The sequence below is a fragment of the Oncorhynchus tshawytscha genome, linkage group LG05, assembly GCF_018296145.1.
Source record: "Oncorhynchus tshawytscha isolate Ot180627B linkage group LG05, Otsh_v2.0, whole genome shotgun sequence".
NCBI lineage: Eukaryota > Metazoa > Chordata > Actinopteri > Salmoniformes > Salmonidae > Oncorhynchus > Oncorhynchus tshawytscha.
In genome coordinates, this window is record NC_056433.1 from 48,144,859 (window position 1) to 48,171,262 (window position 26,404).

General features: G+C 40.8%; 3 protein-coding genes across 4 annotated transcripts in view; 2 read left to right on the top strand and 1 right to left on the bottom strand.

The window, feature by feature from the left end:
* The first annotated feature begins 2,482 nt into the window (after window positions 1-2,482).
* Window positions 2,483-13,112, top strand: LOC112250712 (receptor expression-enhancing protein 6-like). Of its 2 annotated transcripts, none has more exons than XM_024421079.2 (7): window positions 2,483-2,780; window positions 4,097-4,190; window positions 4,329-4,467; window positions 4,859-5,027; window positions 7,758-7,903; window positions 10,430-10,473; window positions 11,184-13,112. In XM_024421079.2, the coding sequence occupies exons 1-6, from the start codon at window positions 2,648-2,650 to the stop codon at window positions 10,469-10,471; spliced, it is 723 nt and encodes a 240-aa protein (XP_024276847.1). In that variant the 5' UTR covers window positions 2,483-2,647; the 3' UTR covers window positions 10,472-10,473; window positions 11,184-13,112. The 2 variants fall into 2 exon arrangements, with proteins under 2 accessions (XP_024276847.1, XP_024276846.1); XM_024421078.2 differs by having other exon boundaries at window positions 2,484-2,780; window positions 10,427-10,473.
* Window positions 13,113-14,293: 1,181 nt separating this feature from the next.
* lg05h19orf25 (linkage group 05 C19orf25 homolog) lies at window positions 14,294-15,819 on the top strand. The gene is made up of 2 exons (XM_024421080.2): window positions 14,294-14,768; window positions 15,342-15,819. Exons 1-2 carry the CDS (start codon window positions 14,621-14,623, stop codon window positions 15,524-15,526), a joined length of 333 nt encoding a protein of 110 aa, XP_024276848.1. The 5' UTR covers window positions 14,294-14,620; the 3' UTR covers window positions 15,527-15,819.
* A 2,057-nt stretch (window positions 15,820-17,876) lies between these two features.
* The window catches only part of apc2 (APC regulator of WNT signaling pathway 2), a 34,732-nt gene continuing 26,204 nt past the window's right edge, over window positions 17,877-26,404 (bottom strand). The window contains exon 14 of the mRNA XM_024422526.2: window positions 17,877-24,787. Coding sequence (XP_024278294.1) covers window positions 19,192-24,787 — 5,596 coding nt within the window. The 3' untranslated portion in view covers window positions 17,877-19,191. The remainder of the gene's footprint in view (window positions 24,788-26,404) is intronic.

Sequence of the window (26,404 nt, forward strand, 5' to 3'; positions counted from 1 at the left end):
AAATCCACAATTCTAGTAATTCTATTTATATGGCCAGCACCATGCTCCAACCAACTGAACCAGTGTAATAAACCTGTTTCAGAACAAAGTCAATAACATGTTTCAAGTCGAAATCATCCCGATTGCCTTTTCATCAACTTTTCAGTCCTCTCCAAAACCTGAAAGAACACCAGAAAACATCTCAGTGATCTCTGATACCTACAAGCAAATTAGTTTAATTTTGGTGAAACCTTTATTCTAAAATGGTGGCATGCAGAGAATTCAATTCTGCTTTGGCTTTGCAGGGGATGCAATTCTCAGCAAAATACCGTCTTTCAGGGTCCTAACATTACCTTGTCAGTGAATAGGAAACCAAGCCATGCAGCTGCAATCTGCAGGAGGATTGCCAGCCAATATCCCTAAAAACTGACAACAGAAATGATATTTCAACCTTGTAGTAGGCTAGGATAGTTGCAAGACATGATGCTATTACTTACTTTCTGCAATCACCATAAAGACAACTACAGTGTTGAGATAATTACAGGTACTACTATTTACCATAATCTATCTATGGCTTTCCAATATACAGAAAGCAATATTGTACGTATGGCTAAGTCACAGTGATATTGTAAACAATGGTAACAAGCAAGAAGCTCAGCTACTGTCTTCAGTAGGCAGCTTCGATTGTGTCATGCCCTGACCTTAGAGATCCTTTTTATTGTCTATTTTGGTTAGGTCAGGGTGTGATAAGGGTGGGTAGTCTAGTTTTTTTCATTTCTATGTTGGCCTGGTATGGTTCCCAAGCAGCTGTCTATCGTTGTCTCTGATTGGGGATCATATTTAGGCAGCCTTTTCCCACTGATTTTTTGTGGGATCTTGTTTTTGTGTAGCTGCCTGTGAGCAGCCCAGAACGTCCTGTTTCATTTTCTTCTGTATTGTTTTTGGTGAGTTTCATATTTATTAAACATGTGGAACTCTAAGTACGCTGTGCCTTAGTCCATTCAGATGAACGTGACAGATTGTGCAATGATCCAAAACACCCAAAGAAGGTGAATCTAAACATTGAGGCAATGATGATCAGCAAGATTGCTGGGTCAGTCGTCAGTGTCCACATCTTTGGCAAAACACACACACCTAATTAATAGTCGCCCATCATTGAGTTTATTTTGCCATTGAAAATATACATTTTACTACCTATTATTTAGATTGATGCCTGACTTTTCTCTTTGGCAACCTTGGCATAGATTCCTACTGCTATAAGAACAGCACTGTATGCCTGGGAAAAGGAATGTTAAAATCATTGTCATATGTACAGCATGCAGTTATGTTCACAAACTTGTATTACAGTATGTCCATTATAGCCCCACTAGGGGCATGTGACTGATGAAAGTAATCATTTAGAATAGCCAATCATTTTGAATTCCGTGTAGGTGGGCTGTCATTCACAGAATAATCAATGGACACATCAGGCTTGTTGTTATATTTTGTCATATGTTAATGCAGTGGTCACCAACCGGCCGATCGCGATCGACTGGTAGATGTTCAAGGCATTCCTTGTGGATCATCTAACATTTCTGTACAAAAACCAATGATAAAAGCCTGCACTCCTTTTTTTGTATTTGTGTTGAGCTCTTGACACTAAGTGCACTTGATTCAGAAGCCCTACGCACCGGGTAAGTGTTCCCTTTTTTAACCATTTCACTTATCTGAAATCTGAAATGACAAACTCCGCCTACCCAGCCGACCGGGAGATCTGTGGCTAAACCGAGTGCGCATACTGCCCTGGCCAATCGGATAGCTCAAATCACCGTGCCTACTGTGCTTTCAAGACCCCGGCCAAAGCAAAGTTTGATACTAGTCTGTGTAAAACCATTTAAAGTTGCCATTAGGCACTGGATTTTATTTGATTAACTAGGCAAGTTCAATGACAGCCTACTTGTAAAGCCCCCCGGCCAAACCCTCCCCTAACTGACGTCGTATAACCTGTATTCCTCCTATTTGTTTCCTAACCCGGACTACGCTGGGCCAATTGTGTGCCGCCCTATGGGACTGCCGATCACGGCCGGTTGTAAACACAGCCCGGGATCGAACCTGGGTCTGTATTTACGCCTCTGGTAGACCGGTGCGCTACTCGGGAGGCGTAAGTGTACCGTTCTCTAAACGTAACAATTTGTGTGAATGCAAAACTGACCTTAGATCATTGTCTAAGGGCAACTTCATTACACTCCTGGAGGGATCACTAAGAATGCGCGTACACTGACACCTGCTGGGTATCATAATACATTCCACACAGCAACACATTATTCCCGTTAGAAATATAGACAAATTATAGGCACACACCCATATAGGCTGTTTTACCTATTGAAATGAAAACAGTGTAGCAGATAAACACCTGTTGGAATTTGGCACTGTACAACTTCAGATAATTATAATCTGTATTCCTATTGGTTTCCTTCTAGCCAGTCATGATCCTTGACCATTCCCTCTCCACCGCCAAATGACGCACAGAGGGACTCTCCAGCAAAACGGATTAAGGAGACGAAACCTGTCCCGTCAGCGGATTTGAACTGCGCGAGGACTCAGATTTCCACAGGGAAAATATAGTTTATTTATATGTTTATTTTTAGAATTTGGCCTTAAGAAACTCCGAACTCTGTAACCCGTCACCATGGGTATCTCAGAAGTACTTAACAAACTTCGAGATCGCGCAGATAAATTTCTAAATGAGAAAAACATGGTTACAGATTTCCTTGGAAAACTGGAGGAGAAAACGGGAATCAAGAAAAAAATTATTGCCCTAGGTATGTAATTGTTGTGTAGCCTATTCGGAGGACAAATTTGTTTGTCATGTTAATTTAGGTTGTGTTAACAAATCATGTTAATTTGATGTAGATGTTTAAATACCATTATGTCAAAGATGGATTCCTGTAGGCCATTGATTCATTGGAAGCCAACATTCGTCGAATGCGCAGCACACTTGTAGTCCTTGCTGTGAACACGAACTGCAGCCAATTGGAAGGCCTATAAGTAGGTTATGCTATGGCGCACAGTTTGGTATTGACCAACAGGTGTGTTTCTTTAGACGCACACTCTTCAGATGTACCTCTACCTACATTGTATACATTATAAATATTAGATCTACCTAATAATATTTTAATGAAATATTATTTCCATTAGATTTTTAGGAACATACATATTTGAATGGTGCAGTATTATAATTGAAAATACTACGGCTATTACTGTATGTAAACAAAATACAACCAAACTTCCTTCAGATACTTCACTGTCACAAATCCAACCACAGTGCCATGTCTTGGTAGTTTCAGACTGTCCGTTATGTTGAATAATTAATTGTCACCCTCCAGAGGACTTTGGCAAGGCATGGGCCAGGAGTGCGTCCATGCCAGTGGGTTTCACTTACTGTAATACTGTTCCATGTCACATGTTGGTATTAGCCCTAGACAGCACCACCATAGGGAGCCATGTGCCCTTGTGCCATGGGTTCAGTTGTGATGTTGTAATTACCCGTGCCTGGTGCCCAATGATAACCACATACTTCCATGAACCCACAATTTCTTCCAGCAAATTCTCAATACTGCTTTATTCAACAAGGAATGAATAGCTACAAGCATGCACGAGACTAGGAAGTTGTCTCTGAGTGTAGAGCTTAACAAGGAATCAACAATGCCATAGAACAACTGTAGTCACCTGTAGACCTAAATATGAGAGTAGGCCGATGTAAGTATATCATCACTGGCAAACACATCCTTTTGTAGATTGGACAATTCTCAAGTTCTAATTTCTTAAATGTTTTTTCTGCAGCTGTTACCAGACATTCTCTCTCTCTCTCTCTCTCTCTCTCTCTATTTAAAAAAAATGTATTTCCCCAGAATTATGAAATCAGTTTTGTGTTGCTTACCAAGACAATTATGCATTTTGCATGACATTCTAAAGTTCTGTAAATCCTTCACTATCAATCAATAGCAGCATTTGAGACTCCTCTCACAATTTCCCTAAGACTACGTACATTCTCATGAAGTAGCAGTGCACTGCTTGATTAGCATCTTTGTGCAGTATAACGCTTGACCTCTCGTCATGTGTCTTGTGTTATCGACAGGTGCAGTGTCTGTGACGGGACTGTATTTGGTATACGGCTATGGCGCCTCCCTCCTCTGTAACATGATTGGATTTGTGTATCCTGCATATTACTCGTAAGAACGGTAGCAAACTAGCTTTAAAGTTACATGTTTTAAGCTAGACCGTTTATGTGTTGCCATTTTGTGTTATGTAGTACCTTACCTCAATTAGGGCTATGTAATGTCGGGTACTGTTTCCACTCTTCCATGTAGAATCAAAGCCATCGAGAGCACAAACAAAGAAGATGACACAAAATGGCTGACCTATTGGGTCGTCTACGGAATCTTCAGTTTGGCGGAATTCTTCTCTGACATCTTCCTCTACTGGTTTCCTTTCTACTATGCTTTCAAGGTAAGGTGATAATCAGATGTGTATCACACAGACAGACTGTGTGCCTTACATTCTAAGCAAACTGAAAACTGCTTCAACTCACTCATTGTGACCAACCACTGACCTTACAGTTACAATATAATTCAAAATCACGGAATATACGGAATATAGCCGCATATAACACTTAATAAGCAATTAACAAGCTATTATAAGCTTGCTATACATAAACATTCATAAGTACATGTCAATAAATTTGTGGTATGCTGTGAAATACCTGTGATCAAACACCTGTATTTATGCTTTATTTTGGCTCATGGAGGTGTCATGCTTTGCTTATGTGGTTACGGCAGTATGTGCTGCCCTTCAACATGTGTCAATCATGTCCTTGTTTTTTTCCCACCCTCTTTGCCAGTGCCTGTTCTTGTTGTGGTGCATGGCCCCCGTCACGTGGAACGGCTCTCAGATTCTGTACAACCGGGTGGTGCGGCCCTTCTTCCTCAAGCACGAGGCCACCGTGGACAGCATGGTCAATGACCTCAGCGGGAAGGCCATGAATGCAGCCGAGTCCGTCACCAGAGAAGGTACAGAGGCCCCTGATGGCCCAGTCCAGAAACAGCTAGCTCCTAGCACCAATGCATTTCATGTACACCTTAAAGTGAAGTATTATCTTATTTTCGACTTCCCTAGGGTGTTGTCATTTCCTCCAAACTGTTTTAAAATAAATAATATGTTAGTAGGTTATTTACCCGTGTCCAAAATCTTCTTGTAAGCATGTTTGGAGAATGTACGGTGCATTTGGAAAGTATTCAAACCCCTTCCCCTTTTCCACATTTTGTTACATCCCACCCTTATTCTAAAATGTATTAAATAAATAAAAATCCTAATCAATCTACACACAATACCCTATAATGACAAATTGAAAACAGGTTTTTGCAAATTATCATTTTTTTTGCAAATTATCATTTTAATTTTTTTAATTTTTTACATAAATACCTTATTTACATAAGTATTCAGACCCTTTGCTTTGAGACTTGAAATTAAACTCAGGTGCATCATGTTTTCATTGATCATCCTTGAGATGTTTCTACAACTTGTTTGGAGTCCACCTGTGGTAAATTCAATTGATTGGACATGATTTGGAAAGCCACACACCTGTCTATATAAGGTCTCACAGCTGACAGTGCATGTCAGATCAAAAACCAAGCCATGAGGTCGAAGGAATTGTCCGTAGAGCTCCGAGACAGGATTGTGTTGAGGCACAGCTCTGGGGAAGGGTACCAAAAAATGTCTGCAGCATTGAAGGGTCCCTAAGAACACAGTGGCCTCCATAATTCTTGAATGGAAGAAGTTTGCAATCACCAAGACTCTTCCTAGAGCTGTGGCCACCCGGCCAAACTGAGCACTCGGGCGAGAACAGCCTTGGTCAGGGAGGTGACCAAGAACCCAATGTTTATTCTGACAACTCCAGAGTTCCTCTGTGGAGATGGGAGAACCTTCCAGAAGGACAACCATCTCTGCAGCACTCCACTAATCAGGCCTTTATGGTAGAGTGGCCAGACAGAAGCCACTCCTCAGTAAAAGGCACATGACAGCCCACTTGGAGTTTGACAAAAGACACCTAAAGAACTTTCAGACCTTGAGAAACAAGATTCTCTTGTCTGATGAAACCAAGATTGAACTCCTGACACCATCCCTACAGTGAAGCGTGCTGGTGGCAGCATCATTCTGTGGGGATGTTTTTCAGTGGCAGGGAATGGGAGATTAGTCAGGATCGAGGGAAAGATTAATGGAGCAAAGTACAGAGAGATGCTTAATGCTTAGCGTCATACCCAAGAAGACTCGAGGCTGTAATCGCTGCAAAAGGTGCTTCAACAAAGTACTGAGTAAAGGGTCTGAATACTTATGGTAAATGTGATATTTCAGTTTCTTATTTTTAATACATTTGCAAACATTTCTAAAAACCTGTTTTTGTCATTATGGTGTATTTATTGTGTGTAGATTTATGAGGGAAAAAAACTATTGTATACATTTTTTAATAAAACTAACGTAACAAATGTGGAAGAATTCAAGTGGTCTGAATACTTTTCAAATGCACTGTAGCAATCGATGGCAGTGGAAACGGATTATATCATTTTGCGGTCAGTACATTCAAAAGCATGCCCAATAAATGTTGTACCTGATTTAGCTACATAGCTAATTTCCCTCTGAAGTCCCTAAATGGCTTGGTATTTCACAGTATAAATCCTATTAGAGAGCTGTATGTAACACTGCACCCATATAGATGCGGTAAAGAGGTCAATGGAGTGCAGGCCGTGGGGGATAGAAGAAGGACGCCGTGTTGGTGCAGATTCAGCCAATCTGATCTAACAAAGTGGATATTGGTCAAATCTGTCATGATTGATGTATTGTAACAGGCACACAATGCGATTACTAAAGTTCGATTAGGATATATTTCTCTGTTTTCGCTGCATACCATTTAGAAGTTGTCCCTTTTCAGGTTTAGAAGAAGTGACTGCTAAATGCTAACGCCTGTTCGTATAAGCTGGTAGCATAGCTAGCCTACAGATATGGGTGGTGGTATTCAGTCGTTTTCAACTAATGCAGTTGATTGGTGACGATGACATGGACATGTATTGGGGTTGACATCCATACAAACAATATACTCTGATTTTTATTTCAACGTAGTGTGAAATGTACATATAATCAATAGCCTAAATGTAGGCTAATTTTGCTGGGGGCAATGAGGATATTCAGGATCTTTCCCCCACACGTTTCCATGTCATTTCCATTGTTTTGGTTGAGTTCCTTTGAACTCTTTACTACATCTATTGAGAAAACAATGAGGATATATTTAATGTGCTGTTGGCTATGAGGTCACACCAGTGATGGATTTCATAAACTGGCAAATGGTCCAGCAGGGATTAATGATGTCAACTGAGGTCCTAGACAGCTTATAAAAGGTAGACAGAAGGATGGCAGGAACCAGGTCAGCTGATATAGAGGTAGCTATTTTCAACCTGTGAAAGAATGCATACTTACTGTGAAAATAATGCAAAGTATTCAGAATAAACAAATGAGCCTAAATATTGCTATCCATTTAAGTTTCAGGAAAAACTGAGATACACGTTGTGTGTGTGTCTGTTTGTGTGTGCACATGCATGTGTGTTTCAGCCTTGATTGTTTGTATACATCCTTTCCAACTGCTTTTGCAATTTCATGTGCACAGATCGCTTACTTGTTTCAGAAGCAACCTTCATATACCTTTGTTTGCATGGGGCCTGTCTCTTTCTCTCTTTCCTGTCTGCCCTCAGTCCTTCAATCACTGGTGAAAAACAAGACTATAGTACCACAAGCATCAGGGGCCAAAGGCTTACCCAGCACATCAGGGGCCAAAGGCTTACCCAGCACATCAGATGCATCAGGGGCCAAAGCCTTACTCAGCACATCAGAATCAGCTGTATGTAAAACAAACTCTTTATTTCTGTAACAAACTCTTTATCACTTGATTTCCTTTGCCAATAGTTAGTGCCTAACACTGCTCCAGCTAAGCTAATATAGTCTCACTATTAGCTTGTTTGCATGTTAGTTGTGTGTTGTTTCCCTAGAGTATGTGTTGTCTATATAGTGCCTTCCGAAATTATTCATACCCCTTGACTTATTCCACATTTTGTTGTGTAACAGCCTGAATTAAACATGGATTAAATAGATTTTTCTTTCTAACCCATCTACACACACCCCATAATGACAAAGTAAAGACATGTTTTTAGAAATCTTTGCAAATGTATAGAAAATGAAATACAGTGATATCTCATTTAATATACATTTAACATTTTAAACATTTAACAGAGTGACTTACGAAAGCAATTAGGGTTAAGTGCCTTGCTCAAGGGCACTTCGGCAGATGTTTTACCTAGTCGGCTCAGGAATTTGAATCAGTGACCTTTCGTTTACTGGCCCAAAGCTCTTAACCTCAAGGCTACCTGCCGCCCCAATTCTTTATAGAAGCACCTTTTGCAGCGATTACAGCTGTGAGTCTTTCTGGGTATGTTTCCATAGCAGCGGGAAGATGTTTGGGAGTGCTGCACTTTTTTTTTTTTTTTTTTTTTAAAACCCGTGCTACAGACACCTATATCAGTCTGCTAACACAGGACTAGTAAAGGCCCAGAGCACTACTAATATATATATTTGTATTTTTTAAATTCCTTTTTAAAAATGATTTTTCAGGGGGTGCTGCAAAAACAACTTGGATGAGTAGGTGTGTCCAAACTTTTGACTGGTACTGCATGTCTCTAAGAGCTTTCCATACCTGGATTTTGCAACATTTGCCCATTATTCTTTTAAAGCTCTGTCAGATTGGTTGTTGACCATTGCTAAACAACTATTTTCAGGTCTTGCCGTAGATTTTCAAGTAGATTTAAGTCAAAACTGTAACTCGGCCACTCAGAAACATTCATTGATTTCATATGATTTGATTCCCTGTCTTATTGGTAAGAAACTCCAGTGTAGATTTGGCCTTGCGTTTTAGGTTTTGTCACAACTATGCTTGAAAATATGGAGAGTGCCCCAAACATAATACTTTGTATTCAGGACAAAAAGTGAATTGCTTTGCCACATCTTTTGCAGCGTTACTTTAGTGCCTTGTTGCAAACAGGATACATGCATTGGAATATTTTTATTCTGTACAGGCTTCCTTCTTTTCACTCTGTCAATTAGGTTAGTATTGTGGATGAACTACAATGTTGTTGATCCATCCTCATGGTGAAATCCCTGAGCTGTTTCCTTTTTCTACGGCAACTGAGTTAGGAAGGACGCATGTATCTTTGTTGTGACAGGGTGTATTGATACACCTTCCAAAGTGTAATTCATAACTTCAGCATGCTCAAAGGGATATTCAACAAAAGGGTTGAATACTTATTGACTCAAGACATTTCAGCTTTTCATTTTTTCTTATTTGTAAACATTTTGAGAAATATAATTCCACTTTGACATTATGGGGTATTGTGTGTAGGCCAGTGATGACAACATCTAAATTTAATCCATTTTAAATTCAGGCTGTAACACATGTGGAACTAGTCAAGAGGTGTGAATCATTTCCGAAGGCACTGTAACCCCTGTTGTAGCCTCTAAGAAACCACTCCTTCATTCTAGTAGCTAATATCAACTCTTAGTTTTAATATCTAATTTGATTGCTATTATTTGTCAGAAATAATTCAATGGTTTAATTGAACAACAGAAGATGACAACACAGTGTGATTGAAAGTGCCAACACTATTGAAATGCATGTCATCAAAATAGAATACAGATATGTATTTTATGGAGCATGTGTCAAACCTCTAGTCCACACCGTGGACCACTATTTTCCCTCCTCTGGCTGGTAAATGTTGTTGGTGGGATCATTCCTAAACTGATACTCTGTACAGTCATGTGGAAGTTAATGGGTGCTAACTAACTAATCCCACTCCACTGCAATCTGTAGAAAATGGATACTGATAAAGCTGCCATTAGTTATTTTTCACGTAGTCACTTTCTGCAAGCTTGGAATCTGGGTCTATTGTTTAATTTTGGGAGTGTCTTGTTGGAGGAAATGCAGTAGAAAGCACAGCCTCAACACCAAATAAGCTTTCAAAATGTTTTGTCAGAGATTTTAGCACAGCAACAGATGGCAAAGTCTGTTTTCGCAAGAATGAAAACGAGGATGTAAGTCAGCAAATCCGACTTGTGAGAAGAACACATGGCTGGATTAAAGATTCTGCTAGGCTTCCCTCCTCAGGTTTAAAAACAAATCAAGGCCCACTACAGCAGGCATTACCTGAACTGTGAAAAGAGGTAGTCGACCATCAGCCAATTAGCCAATATTTAAATGATTCTAAATGTAAGCTTCCCGCTGCTTTGTGCTTCCCTTTCGTAATATGGTTGTGAAGCTCTTTTGAAAGTAATTATTCCTCACTGTCTTGTCTGTTCCTATTCCATGTCTATTCAGAAGATTATCAATGAGTTGATCTACACTGAACCCACTGTAGACTAATGGTAAGTGTCACACAGTGTGTGTATACAGTATCACTCGCTGTATTCACCCGGTCAACCAGAAGGTTTTGTCGGCAGTGGCTGAATCTGGTGGCACAGATTGCTATTTGCATTAACCAAGTGCTCTAACCTCCTAAAGGAATAGTTAATTACTAAAGGTTGTCAGATGGTTTTAGACTTCCAAATTTGTCTCGAGTCGTATGAGTCCATGCCCCATGCCATTTGTTGTGTAGATCCAGCTATGCCGTTTTCCCAAATGAATGAGAAAGATATGGGCACCATCTACTTCCTGTACACTCCCCTCCATATGTATTTGGACAGGGACGCAAACGTTGTACATTTCTTCAAGAATCAATGGGAACATTCATTTATAAGTCCAAAAATGTATGTAGCAACTGCTGATTGCCTCTTTATGTGAATTTGTCCAAATACTTATGACTTCCTCAACTGGGGAGTCATGTGAAACATTTGATCTCAAATCCAAAATGGTGGAGTATAGAACCAAATTTGAAACGGTATCTTCACTGTCCAAAAACATATGAAGGGGAGTGTATACTGTGCCCATATTTCTTTCATTTGCCTATATTTCATGTCATTTTGACATAACTACTTTGAGTGTCTTACATTTTATTTGGTGAACTATGAGCAACTACGAGTGAAATATGAGCAACTATGAGTGAACTTTGAGCAAGTGTATTTCATTATCTTTACAGACCAACAGGTAGAGGCATCCCACCAAGACAAGTCTCAGTGATGGTACTGATGACAGTAAACCAAACCATGCCAGGTTCACAGGAAAGACTTCGGGTTTCCATGTTGAATTGCAAACTGCTGAACCACTAATACTTATGATTGGAAAACAATGACACAAGTCTGACAGAGATTGGGATACCATTACACAGACAGATAACGGGACAGGAAAAAAACATAACCAACGTAAAATTCTGCTTTATATCGACCAAAACCATTGCAACTGAAAAACACTTCACATCCGCAAGGTTGTGGGTGGTTAGTTGAATGGTATGCAATGTCTGATATTTTGACCTTATCATCACCTGATTAGAGTAACTGAATTTAAACTGGTCTTTGGTTTACAATCAATGCAGTGTCCTTGTCTGCAGGAGTGTGTGGGCTCAATGCTTCAACAATAGCCCACAGTGTTCTGGTCTTGGACTTCATTGCTTTAGTTTTCACTGTTGTTCTTTGTTTCTTTTTGGACATGTTTTTCTCTCTTTGTGTCTTGTAACAGTTTTGTAGTCAGATCTAGGCCATATGAAAATGAAATTGACACATACCTCTACTGTAAGTTAGAAATGCATTGGGTCTTGGAATCCTAGTGATATTGTCCAATGGTAAATACTAGTACTGTGTATTTAACCAATCATTTAAGTTGAAGGAGAAAGGGTAATAAATGGTACGTCATGAGTTAGGCAATTAAGTTATTTCAAAAACAGTCCTTTATTCCATTTATTATACATGTACATATGTTGTACTCTCAAAAGGATGTAAAGTAAGTTGTACCTTGTGTATCAATAAAAGTGTCCTCTTTTTATTCAGTGTATTGCTTGTCATTATGATGATCACTGATTCTTTGGCATGGATCATAGGAACTAATGCTGCATTCAAAGCAACTGGGAACTCGGAAAAATACGAGAAAAATCATGACGTCAGTGATCTTCCGGTCTATGAGTCAGAGCTCTAAAAAGAATTGTGTGGTTTGCTGCTTAAGACTGTGTGATAACCTCTATATGCAATATTCCAGTCAAGGGAAAAGTAACATACCTTGGGATTACCATATCTAAGGATCAACAGGAAAGATGCTCATTAGATTGTATACCTATTATTGAAAAAAACAAAAATAAGTTTAATCATTGGTTTCATAGGGATTTATCCTTGAAAGGTTGAGTATTATTTTCTGAAGGTATCTCCACACTTACTTATGCAGCCCAGTCCCTATATCTTGACAACAAAATAGGTAAAGCGGTTGACCAGGTGCTTTTCAACTTCATCTGGAAAAATCATACACACATTAGGAAATCTGTCGTTATGAACTCGTATGAATATGGTGGTCTCAATTTTTTAAACATTTTCCTACTTTGAATAATACTTAAGATAAATTGGGCTAAACATTTTTTAAAGAATCCAACTTCAAATTGGAATTTCATCCTTCATTATATCTTCTCCCATTTTGGTAGCCTCAATTTTGTTACTTTGTAACTGTAACATTGATAAGACTCCTGCAAATGTAACAGTTTTGCTTCCGTCCCTCTCCTCGCCCCAGGGACTCAAATCAACAACAGCCACCCTCAAAGCATCGTTACCCATCGCTCCACATTAGCCATGGCCCTTGCAGGGCAAGGGGAACAACTACTTCAGGTTAACTAGCTAGCCATTTCACATCGGTTACACAAAATTATCTGCTTTTCACAGAGAAGTATTCTTAGCGTGGTCATTAATATATAAACATAATTGTTCCCCGCATAGGTATTTCATTTGGTTCAATAAGGACATTTTGTATAGAAACAAGTCTTTATTTTTTAAGAACTGGTTCAATTATCACATCCTGCTGGTGAGTCAACTTTTTAATGCAGAAAGATTGTCACTCAATTATGAGGAATTTTTATCTTGTTACAATATCCCTGTAACACCTAGAGAGTTCGCCATAGTCTTTGATGCTATTCCATCTGGAACGCTCATGTTATTTAGAGGTGTAGCCAGACCTCACCTTCTTGACCTACCCTTGCTTAATCCAGTTCTCTCCAATAGGGAAAATATGTTTCTCCTTCCTCCCTCAGAACAACAGATCTATACGTGCTTTATTTCAAAGGGATATTGTCTTCATTCCTTATGTCACAAGTTACTGGAATACATTGGTCACTAATATCTGTTGGAAAAAAGTCTGGTTATTACCACATAAATACTTGCTCGTTAACAAGGTCAAAGTGGTCTCTTTCAGAATGATCCATAAGTATTACCCTGCGAATCATTACCCGAAGAAACTCAAAAAAAGACATTAACATTGATTCTACTTTTGTTTTGAGCATCCAGAAACAGTTTCACATTTACTTTGGCATTGTCTACATGTAAAACAATTATGGAAAGATATTCACAGTTTTATAATTGTTAATATTCTTGATTACTTTTGTTTGTTATGGGTGAATGTGCTGCTCGGTTTCCTTAACCATAATAAAGATAAAAAACAATTTTACCTCAAATATAATTGTGCTAATGGAAAAATGTCATATTCATAAATGTAAATTCACTAATAAAAAAAAAACACTTCCGTGTTTACTATAAGGAATTCGAGCAGTACAATAAGACCATTCCACATTCTTCTAAGAAAGTTGTTAAAAGAAGCACACATATTGATTGTTTTAAGGTCTTTGTATAATCTGTAATTTGTTGTACCCCCTAGCATGTTATCATTGTCTATGTATGTACTTCTTGTATGTATACAGAGTGTTCTACATTATATAAAATAAAATGAGCTCTAGAAAGAGCCCGAATTCCCGAGTTGAAAAACCATTCAAATCGATGTTTTCCAGTCGGAGCTTGTTTATTTCTGAGTTCCCAGTTGTTTTGCCCGCAATGAAGTCGGCAGTACGAGAGTTTTGAACGCGGCATTTGCTTGTCAGAACTAGACATTCGGAAATGTCCGACATGATTGGTCGTCATGATTGGTTCAACTTCTAAATTGCACCAGGGCAATATATACAATTGAATGTATTGTTATTATGAATTATTTTTTTTCTTGCTAAAAACATAGGATTAAAAATACAGCGAACAAGGTAAAATAATAATAAATATATATATGAGCAATGACGTGTCCGTCTCACACGAATGACGTATCAACTTCAGCTCCACGCACAATCCGTTGTTTAGCCTCTACCTTTGTAGCTAGCTATGAATATTGTTTCAAATTATGTTGTATGTAGAGTTAGCGACGTTTGCCCGACAGCTTGGTGAAATTGCACCGTAGAAAGTATTCAGTTAGCTACCAACAGAGAAGTGGTACGTTTAGAAGACCCCGCAACACCATTGGCTTGCTTAGGAAATCAGACAACAGGACTCTGATGCTAACTGTTTCGTAGCTACATGTATAGACATAATATTCCACGGTATCATTATTCCATATAGTACGCTCTGCAGAATGAATATCAGCATGGGTGCCAAAAATAAGAAGCGAGTGGTACTTCCAAGTCGACCAGATCCGCCCACTGTGGAGCAAATTCTTGAGGACATCAACAGAGCCTTTTCGAATGATCCAGTCTTCAACGTCCTGGAAGATGGCAACCAAGGTACGCACTATGCGCCTTTGAATCCGGGTTGTATTCATTCGTCTGATTCCGTTGCAAAATATTTTACAGTGGAAGCAGTTTACTCCAAACGTACATCGTTTTGCAACGAAAACGAGTTTCTATAGGACACATTCGGTTAGGTCACTTCCCGTTTCGTTCCGTTTGCTCTGTTTGCTTCCGGTTAGTTCCTAAACGGCAAAGAATCCTACTAATGAAAACACCCCAGTTCATCAGTCAAACAGATGGCAAGTCATTAAAGGTAGGCTCAGCGAAATTACGTTGCCACGAGTAGCACCAAAACCGCGAGGAAAGGTTGAACCTCGTGCTTCACAGTTGTTTCGGAAATTTACCGACTGTTTACTTTCTGCATCTACATCATATCGCTGAGTCTACCTTTAAGTATCCTGTTCATTACCATGGTAGCCTGCCTTATTACTGTGAATTCAAACAGACACTTTCACTTTATTTCACCTAATGTAATGTTGAGTTTTCAGCAAATGGTCTTCTTGATTAGATAGCCTATATGTTTTAACAAACCTATAGAACTAAACTGGATGTTGTCCCTTTCCACAGATACCAAGAGGGGGTCCTCAGACAATGAAGCAGAGACAAAGTACCTTCAGAGCCGCAGGTACTTGGAGATGAACGAGCGGCTTCAGGAGGTTAGAGGTGAACTTGTGCAGCAGAGGGAGGAACTGTGGGTGGCCAAAGAGCAGTTGGAGAAGAGTGTGGCCGAGGTCAAAGGGAGAGCCCTCTGACCAGTCTTCCCTCACACCTCAGGGCTGAGGGAGCACATTACCTCAGCTTAAACAGATTCATCAGGAATTAACTTGGCTTCCTTGAGTCATGCCACCTCAATCTCGCAGAGGAGGGTCTCATAGCAGAAAATAGAAATTGGACACAACAGATTGTTGTTCCGACTCATTTGAGTTTAAATGTGTCTCCATAAATTGGTGTGACTTTTCACTAAATGTTAAAGCAAATTAGTTGTGTATTGTCTACATGTTCTGTAATGACAATTAATAAAATCATTATTTGTGAACAAATATAATTTGGTTTTTAATGTTCAATAACACTGACATGTGCAGGAGTCAGGCTACGGCTCATATGAATGTTATATTTGAACTTAAAGGTCTATGTCCACGTTTCATTGGCTTGAATGCAAGTTTAGTCGATATAATTGAAAGCTCATATTATATTGCTTTGATATATTCAAGAAAAAGTCAAATGAAGCTTCAAGTCAGCCAGGAAAATGATACACATCCACAATTTATTTGATGAGAAAATGTATTATGATGACTTTCATTCCTTGGCCTATATCACATGGTACCATTTGCCTGTGGCCCTGTTTATACATGGCATGAGATTTCTTCTACCACATATCTGATCTATAATCCTTCTTTCCTTTCACCCCATAGTCCAACTTAATTTAGCCTATCCTAGTTGAAGCAAAGTGAGTAATATCAAAATGACACTGATCTCACAGGATACCTAATTGCTAATACAGTATTCCAGTTCCCGAGTCATGGCTGATCCAAATCGGCTTTCTATTCCACCTTGGGAGGGGATTTTCACTAGACTCGTTCACAAATCTTTCCGGTGCTTTCAAGCATTGAATCTAACTTTACGCAATTTAATGCCAGGTATAAACAAGGTATATGACGTTCATGGTGTACAACCTTGGATCTTTTAATCTGATTCGTAACATACATTATACAACATTTCCGTTGTAAGAACCTTTAAAAAAGATTTAAAGAATACTGTCTTGATCGTTGACAACTTTCCTATGTACTCCATTGTCACTACTAGTCTTTAAGGGCTGTTTATACATTATCAATGGCAATTGTGACAAAGGGGCTTGGTTAATTGCATTACTCAAATGCTTTGGAAATGTTACCTGACTCAATTTAACATTGTATATTAAATGAGAATAAACAGCTCTTAAATTCCATGGAAATCACGCCAGATTAGTTTCATTTCTGTCAAGCACTTCTCTCAATCGATTTGTCTTGGTTACATCTCTTAAGAGAACATATGAACAGGTGATGTTACAACTACAGAGAATATGCATTTTTATTTCTAAGGTCTTTATGCTTGAGTTCGTTGACCTATCACTACTGACAGCAAGACGTTAAGCGGATATTAACACCTTTCTGTAAATATTTCTACAGAATAATTTATGTATGTGTACTCTTGTGTAGAACCCAACAGTTGTTTCTTAATGACCATCATCCACCATCACACCATATTGTACAGTACCTGCTCTGTGATTACTTTAAGTGATTCTAGAGGCGAACACATATGTCATAGCATTCAATAGACAAAGGCATTTACAGCTATTATGTTGAAATACAGTCATTCAGACTGTTCATCTACAATTAGAATCAATGAGCATGGCATATTGTCACTGCCACTTGATCCAGAATGGTGATGGACAAGAAATGCATGTTTCATGGCTGGTTATTTTATGTTGGTCTTTTTAAATAAGGAAGAATGCCACTGAGGAGAAGTTAATTTTAGTTCAACATCTACAATATTAACAGGTGTAATACAGGTGTATTTAGCATGCTGTAAGGAGCAACACAGAGTTTTTGCTCACTGGGAAGCTTATAGAGTTCTACTGTCTGCACCAATGTTCCCTCAATTTTTTTGGTGCGCTGCGCAAATCAAATTTGAGGTCTTGTGAACGGAAACTTGAATGTTGTGAGAATTTTGTCCAACTTCCGACGTGTGTTTACAGTTTTAGACAGTAACCAATAGGCTATTGTGGCTATTTGAGCATAATGTAGGCCTACCAACAAAACGAATGGAGCAAATCCCATAACATTCACATGGAAATAGCTTTTGATTTCTATGAAATAGCCTACAGTAGCCTATATGTGGTGTTCAATGCAGGCCTACATTGCATGAGTCTTTTAAAAACGTTTTTACATTATGAAGGGCTTGACATTAATTCATTCTTTTTTTAAACTTATTCTGTAACACCATGGGTAAAACAAATAGCATTGTATAGTATTATATGATGCAAGAAACCACTTTACAAAATTCAATTAATTATTATTACCATACAGCGAATTAGACAATGTAGGCTACCCCTCTTCCTATTGGTTTATGTGCATATTCACGCCTGTCTCAAAATACAACACTGCCCCTTTAATTAAGACACAAGCTTTTTACCTGACTGGCTTTTCAACGAGCTTGAAATGTAGCCTACACGTTTTGTGCTATTATATGAAGCAGTAACTCTCCATTGCTGACCTATACTTATCTATAACTGGGCGAATAACTCGCTATCTACCAAAGAATATCAACACGCGCGGCTCTGATCTGAAAAGCGCATTCACTTGCATTCAGATCGTGGGCTACACCCGCAAATATAATTCTTCTCCGTTGCGATCTGGCTCTGCCTACAACAAAATAACAGACTAAATCTTGCAAAGATGGTTTTGTTTTGTTGCATTAAACATGGCCTGATATAATGTTGATTCGATCACAGAAAATGTTGCTATATATAATGTGAACTCAGTGAAGTTCAAACTCTTGAATCTCTGAGCCATCTGGCTTTTTTTCTGCGTGGCAGTCCTGGAGGAGGTGCACGGCTGCGCATGCGCTCAGTTGAGGGAACATTGGTCTGCATGCATTTACAATACCGCTTCTAAAACAGAATACAGTTAACATAGTGTTCCAGCAGTGCTGATTATTTAACGTTAACTATTGGCAATAATAATTCCTGCAGTGGTTCTAAAGTGAAGGCTAACAGTGTGGTATCCTCAGTAGTAAATAGTGTGGCGAAGGCAAAGCAGTAACATGTGGGTACATAGTAAATACTTTACATAATATTATGTCCATATTTTGATGTATTTCAACAGTCTTTTTCAAATGAGTTTGGAGCCACAGTAGTACCTTTTCAAAAACACACAAGTCTTCCAGCTGGGTTTTCACTCAATGATTTGCATATTGTTTTTCAATAATGGTTGTTCCTTCATTTTGATGATGGTGCTGTATGTCTTGAAATCCACAGACAATTGTATTTTTTTCCTATGTTGTCATGTCTACACTAATCTTCTAACAAGCAATGGTTTATATACAAATACAAAAAGTACAAAAATGTGCATTTTGTACGAGATTAGGCTACTCCCCGTAACTCCTCTCTAAATATAGGATAGTGTTATTCTATCCAATGAAGTCCTGTCTTAATGCATACATCCAACTTGTATGAATGACATGTGGGATCAGATGATTTGAAATGACGAGTGTTCTTTTTTGAAGACATGTTTCTGATGCAGTGAGGAAAAAGAAGGTTCAATACCCGAGGTAAAAGGATTGATATACACAAGTATTTGTGTTAGTTTCAATCAGGAACACAGTAGGATTTTTCTCATCTCAATTGTACAGAATTACATATGGTACTACGTAGTATGTACTAGGCTTCAGATTTTTCACATGACTTCTCATTGATTGTTGTTGCTTGGCTCTGTGCATCTTGCAGGCAGCAGGCCATGGGGCTGGGTATGTAGTTGAATGGGGTGACCCGAACTGCCTTGCTGGGGGAGCTCTGACGGAAATGGCCGACGCCGCCTGTGTGAGTTTCCACAGAGTGAGCGTTTCCAGAGGATGCTGTGCTGTAACTCTTTAGGGATCCATCAGAGTCTCCATCTTGGCCGGAGCCAATGCTGATCTTTCTAAGGAGGGCTAGTCTCGCTGCCTCCTCTGAGATGATTGGAGCTGTCTCAACAGTTGGAGAGGTGCTTGAGTTGGTCTTGTTGGACGAGAAATCCTCTGTTTGGACTGTAGCGTCGCTCGTCTTTCTTGACTTTAGTAAAATGGTCGGCAGTTTCCTTGGCAGTGCCGGTGGTTTTGGTTTTGGCCCTTCAGGAACAGGCAACAGAGGCAATGCAGTAGATGGCAGAGTGCTCTTCAAGATTTGAGGCACATCCTCATCCCGAATCCTCCTCCAGGTGACTCTGTCATTGAGGTGTGATCCAGTTCTCTGCTGCTTCTTCTTTGTATCGTCCTCACTCTTGGCTCGCCCACTTGAGTCGGAGGACGAGGAGCGGAGGGAGGAGCGGCTGGTTACTCTGCTTAGTATGTTTATGCTGGGCGATGAGGAATGGCGCTTGATGTTGTCTCTTGCCTGTTGCTTGGTTGCGGAGACGTTTCTCGGAGGCACCCTGCAGGGACTCTCTGAGCTGGTTCTCCTGGCTGGACACCTCGTTGAGAGGTCTCGGTCACTAGAGCAGGCTCTGGACAGAGTCACAGTCTGCCTTTGAAGCCCCTGCTCCTGCCTTGGCTCTTGCCTTTGCCCGGGGCCCTTTCCTTGCATTCTTCTTGGTCCCTGAGCAACTGCCTTTAGCTCTTGGCATCGAGATGAGCATAGGAAGACTGCAGGAGCACCTGGAATTGCTTTTCTGGGCGATGCGTGCTGCGAGGTAGGCACAGAGCGTGAGGACGAAATGTCACGTCTCATCCTTGTCTTTGATTCCTTGATAAAGGTCAATTGCCTCAGGAACCCATTGCGGTCAGACTCGCTACTGCTTGAATGGGTAGATGTCATGCGGACTAAGTCAAAACGATTGGCTGGAGGGATTATTTTTCCAGCCACCTGACTGTTTTGTCTGCTGATACTTGTGGGTTGGTTGGTTACCAATGGCGATAGAGTTCTGGACTGTCTTGCTGCATTCTGCATGAAGGGTATTCGGACGGGTGACTTCTGTGTTTTGTGTCCTGGAGGTATTGGGCTCTGATTTGAAGGAACAGTGGAACGTCCCTTCCTTTCAGGTGGACTACTTGCTGGTGTGTTATCTTTTTGGGGAACAGATTTACTTGTTTGTGAGGGGGAGATTATTTTCTTCTGTGACTGTCTCGATGGAGTAGAGCTTTGAGATGATCCAGAGGATGAGCTCTTTGGTATCCTCGGAGGTGGGGTTGAGCTTCTTTTCGGCAAACACCACTGTGTGGAGTCCAGGGGTTGTCCCAAACGGTGGAGACTCTTTGACCTCTGTTGAGCAAGGTTTGGATTCTTTGGAGCATCTGTTTTGGGGGATTCTTTATTAGGAGGCGGCCTTTGCGAAAGATTTGTCTCTTTCTTAGGCGTGTATGTCACTGTTCTACCTCTGAAGACCACTGGTAGATTTGGAACTGGTTTACGTTGGTTAAAGTCCAGTGGTTTGTTTGCTTTTTTGTCTTTAAATATCTTCTTTTCTTTAGGCGTAAAGCTAGATCCAGACATGAATGAGAGGACAGATTCAGTCTCTTCAGAGGAATGTTCTTGAGACTTTGATGCTTGTAACCTTGTGACAACAGAATTAGCTCCTTCTTGTATTACTCTCCATTCAACACTGTTGAGGTCTGAGTCTTTATCAGATGCTATATCGTCACTGTCAAAGTCTTGTTCGTTGTTCCATCCACCGGACACTTTCTGCATGTCGTTTCTTTGTTTCTGCTTCTTCTCTGCTTTCTTTCTTGCGGATAGCTTCTTCCTCTGCTTGGGCATTGCAGATGTTATGCATTTTTGCAGAAGATCATCCTCTGAATCCATACTGACTGAGCTTGGTGAGCTTTGTTCCTCATACTGATTGTGGATGTGCATTGGTCTTGTTTGTTGGACCTGGTTAGATATCTTGTTGTGTTTGTTTTTCACCCATACTTGCTGGGATTTTGATTGGTGTTCCTCAAATTCTGCATCACTCAAAGAGCTAAGAGATGAACTAAGAGAGTAACATGGGGGTGTTTCCTCCATGATTAGTTTGTGCTTGATCCTATTAAAGCCTTTGGGTCTTGTCTGGGAATTGTCAATCCGACCAATATTAGTCATACTTCGGGAGAGAGTGTTTCTGCTGGACTCTCTCATCTGTTTTCTCCCTGTCCTTTTCATCACTCCCTCCTCTTTGTCTGTCTGGTCATCATTCAAGCAGTAAATGGCTTCCCCTGTAGGTGTTGGATGGGGCATGGACTGAAAAGCCTTATTTCTCTCTAGTGCTCTCTGATTTTGGTTCCCTTCTGTGTTTTGCTTTATGATAGGTAGATCCAGTGTCCTTGTCAGGACCTGTCCCTGCTTTTGTCTTTGTTGATTGGGTGATTGATCACGGTTTCTCTGATTAGCCACTCTATCAGCAACTTCTTTGCTCTGCATTAGTACTCTTTGAGTGGGAATGACATGTTTGATTGACCTGCTCATTTGATTGACTGGTATATCAGGCTGACTGGTCATTTTAGTGGGTTTGTGGAAGTGCGAGAAAACCCGAAGGTCTTCAATTCTCTTTGCTTCTTGATCCAACAATTCCTGTTTGTTCATACTTCTAACCCTCCAATCTTTTGCCCCCTTGTCCCTCACTGGGTACTGAAGTGTTTCGTCACTTAACGATGTCGTGCTGGAAAAGTTGACAGGGGTGCCCTCGGCAGAATCAGTGTATGATGAATCATCAAGATATAAGTCCTTTTGTTGCATCACAATCCTTCTCCCTGAGCACATTTGATTGGCATTGCTAGGAACCATCATATAAACAGGTATAGGTTTTCGGGTTTGTGAGTTTAGAACATGGGTGGGTAAGGTGGAGATCAAGGAGGGCATTACTTTCCTGAACTTGGAGGGCATTGCTGAATTGATGCATTCTTTGAGAATTTCTATATCATCATCTGAATTGCCCTCACTATATCTCTCCCCTTGGTCCATAAAAGAAGGATGCTCATTGTCATCTCTATCTCCATGAGCCCTTGGGAAGGATGGATTGTTGTCCTTTTGCTGGAGTAAGGGAGTCAATTTCAGTTCCACATCCTTCTGAATGTAGTGCTCATGAAGAGGTAGAGCACTCAAGCTGGAGGCACATGAAAAGTTCTCTGTGGGTTTTTCTACTGTAAAATAGATCATGGTCTCCAAATCTGGAGGTAAGTTGATCCTTTCCTTAAAGTCTGCAACTTCCATGAACTTGCGCAAGCTGCTTTCCCACTGCCCTGCTGTCCCAGCATTTTGGGTTTCTGGTCCATTTGATTCAGCAAAGCATGGGGTTTTGCTTCGACTGGGGGGCATGGTTTGTCCTGGACTGTCAGGAAGATCACTTGGACTTATGGTTCCACTGATCATTCCGCTGCATGGATCACTAAGTATGGAGCTGGCAATTGAATGAGACTCAAAGCTACCCAGTGAGCTGACCGAGCTACAACGGCTCATCACAAGTGGGGTCTCATGGATGTAATTCTCTGATGAACTTGAAGGTGATCTGTCCTCAAGTATGCCTGGTGATACACCCCTGAGGAACACCTTTTCACGTTTGGTGGGGCAGGGAATTTCAATAGGATCAGACCCAATGCTCAGACAGGTTTTTGAATCAGTGACTAGCAGTTGGCTATCACTTAAATCCTCCAGAGTCTCATTCTCCTCCTCCCTATTGACCAGATCCCCATCTTCCATTTCAATGATCTCAAGTGATGAGTCACTCTCCAACTCATTTTCACTTTGACTCTGTCCGTCAAGAGCTCCATCACCAGAGGAGAGGGAGGACAGGGAACTGCAACGGGAGAAACAGATTGGGGTGTTCTCCACTGAATACTTCTGCAGTGTCTCCATTGGGCCAATGGTTGGACTTCTAGCAGAGCCCATTGGAGAAAACTTGGCTAAACTCCCTCCAGTCATCACAGTTGGGACCCAGGCTTGTCTCCTCATTGCTTGAGCTGCCTGCACATTGATGGCACTTTTTGCAACACCAAACTTGGAGACACTTTGAATTAGAGGGACATGTTGGTAGGAAGGGGACAGCTTTATGGAAGTCATGCTGACATCAGAAGAGAGTTTAGTTGATGCACTAGCTGGTGTTTGTGGGGGCAGCTCTTGGCTCTTCTCGGTTTCTGTGCTATTTAGTACAAGCAATTGAACCTCTTTGTTGTCCACAGAATCTCTCTCTGGCACATCAATCGGATTTGTCGCATTGAGAACATGGGCTCTGATGTTAAGATATTCTTGATGGGCCACCTTAAGATCAAGCTTGTTAGGTCGTCTTTGAGCTGTTGCTGACCTCGCTGAGGGCCTAATCTGGTCCTTGCTACCACAATAGCCATCACTGGTACTGCCACTGTTGAGACTGTCAGTGGACAAACTTGCATGGGTGGTTTTGAGACGTAAGAGAGCATAGGCTCTGTTTAGACGTTCTCTGTGTGCAAAGTTGCTGGTATCAGAGAGGCGGCAGGGGGAGCATGACTTGGCCCGGGCCTCGTGGAGTTCATCTGATCCATAAGGCCAGTCTGCAAAATGGTCCTCTGAGCTAAGGCTGAAGCTGTCCTCCGAAGATGTATGCATGGTAATGTCCTCTACAAGCTTATCAATCTTGGCCACAGTGTTGGTGATCTTTTTTGCTAATTTTCCTGCTGCAACAGACACCTCGTCTTCTGGAGGCGCGGGCCTCTTATCCTCTGTCTGTGGTGGCTCCACGTCTCTCTCCGGTTCACTGTCCTTCTTGCGAGGCTGGTTTTGAAGAAAGTTGGAATTGGTCAGGAACATGGAGAGCATGGAGAAACTCCCTGTATCCAGACTACTGGAGACATTAGGGGCCTCATCATCATCAAAGCAGCCTGAGTCAGATGCATAATCCTTTGCCAGGCTCTCGATATGCCGCAGTGGCTTGTTAATGCTTGGATGCTTGGGGCTGCTTTGTTTTTCAATGGAATCAAATGTTTCAGCAAGGTGCTTTGCATCAAGCTCAGCCTCCAGTGCTTTCTGCTTCCTCATGTAGAGCGAGGGCATGCAGGAACCAGGGGATATGACCGCAGCATCCTTATACTTGAGGGGCCGATTTGTGAGCAGGTTCCGTAAAGCTGCAGCACTTCCCATGGCTATCATTTTGTGCTTGGAGTGGATGAGGTTGCGCAGCATGCTGACTGCTCCCAGGTCCCACAGCAGCTCCTGGTCCTTGGGACTGCGGGCAGAGAGGTTCCAGAGGGTCCCACAAGCGTTGCTCACAATCGTCAGGCTGTGAGAGCGCAGGTGCTGAAGCAGCGTTTGGAGGCAGTTGTGGTCCCTGAGGATTTGCCTGAATTGAAAGAGAGAAAAAACGTATTAGAATTAATTTTGTGGTTATTTACAGTTGAAGTCGGAAGTTTACATACACTTAGGTTGGAGTCATTAAAACTCATTTTCCAACCACTCCACAAATGTCTTGTTAACAAATGATAGTTTTGGCAAGTCGGTTAGGACATCTACTTTGTGCATGACACAAGTACATTTTCTAACAATTGTTTACAGACAGATTATTTCACTTATAATTCACTGTATCACAATTCCAGTGGGTCAGAAGTTTACATACACTAATTAGAATGTGCCTTTAAGCAGCTTGGAAAATTCCAGAAAAAGATGTCATGGCTTTAGAAGCTTCTGATAGGCTAATTGACATCATTTGAGTCAATTGGAGGTGTACCTGTGGATGTATTTCAAGGCCTACCTTCAAACTCAGTGCCTCTTTGCTTGACATCATGGGAAAATCAAAAGAAATCAGCCAAGACCTCAGAATTTTTTTTGGAGAACTCCACAAGTCTGGTTCATCCTTGAGAGAAATTTCCAAACGCCTGAAGGTACCACGTTCATCTGTACAAACAACAGTACGCAAGTATAAACACCATGGGACCATGCAGCCGTCATACCGCTCAGGAAGGAGATGTGTTCAGTGTCCTAGAGATGAACGTACTTTGGTGCGAAAAGTGCAAATCAATCCCAGAACAACAGCAAAGGACCTTATGAAGATGCTGGAGGAAACGGGTAAAAAAGTATCTACATCCACAGTAAAACGAGTCCTATATTGACGTAACCTGAAAAGCCGCTCAGCAAGGCAGAAGCCACTGCCATTAAAAAAGCCAGACTACGGTTTGCAACTGCATGTGGGGACAAAGATCGTACTTTTTGGAGAAATGTCCTCTGGTCTGATGAAACAAAAATAGAACTGTTTGGCCATAATGACCATCGTTATCTTTGGAGGAAAAAGGGGGAGGCTTGCAAGTCGAAGAACACCATCCCAACCGTGAAACACGGGGATGGCAGCATCATGTTGTGGGGGTGCTTTGCTGCAGGAGGGACTGATGCACTTCACAAAATAGATGGCTTCATGAAGAAGGGAAATTATGTGGGTATATTGAAGTAACATCTCAAGACATCAGTCAGGAAGTTAAAGCTTGGTCGCAAATGGGTCTTCCAAATGGACAATGACCCCAAGCATACTTCCAAAGTTATGGCTTAAGGACAACAAAGTCAAGGTATTGGAGTGGCCATCACAAAGCCCTGACCTCAATCCCATAGAAAATGTTTGGGCAGAACTGAAAAAGCGTGTGCGAGCAAGGAGGCCTTACAATCCTGACTCAGTTACACCAGCTCTGTCAGGAGGAATGGGCCAAAATTCACCCAACTTATTGTGGGAAGCTTTTGGAAGGCTACCCGAAACGTTTGACCCAAGTTTTTAAACAATTTTAAGGCAATGCAATACTAATTGAATGTATGTCAACTTCTGACCCACTGGGAATGTGATGAAAGAAATAAAAGCTAAAATAAATAATTCTCTCTACTATTATTCTGAGATTTCACATTCTTAAAATAAAGTGGTGATCCTAACTGACCTAAGACAGGGAATTTTTACTGTGATTAAATGTCAGGAATTGTGAAA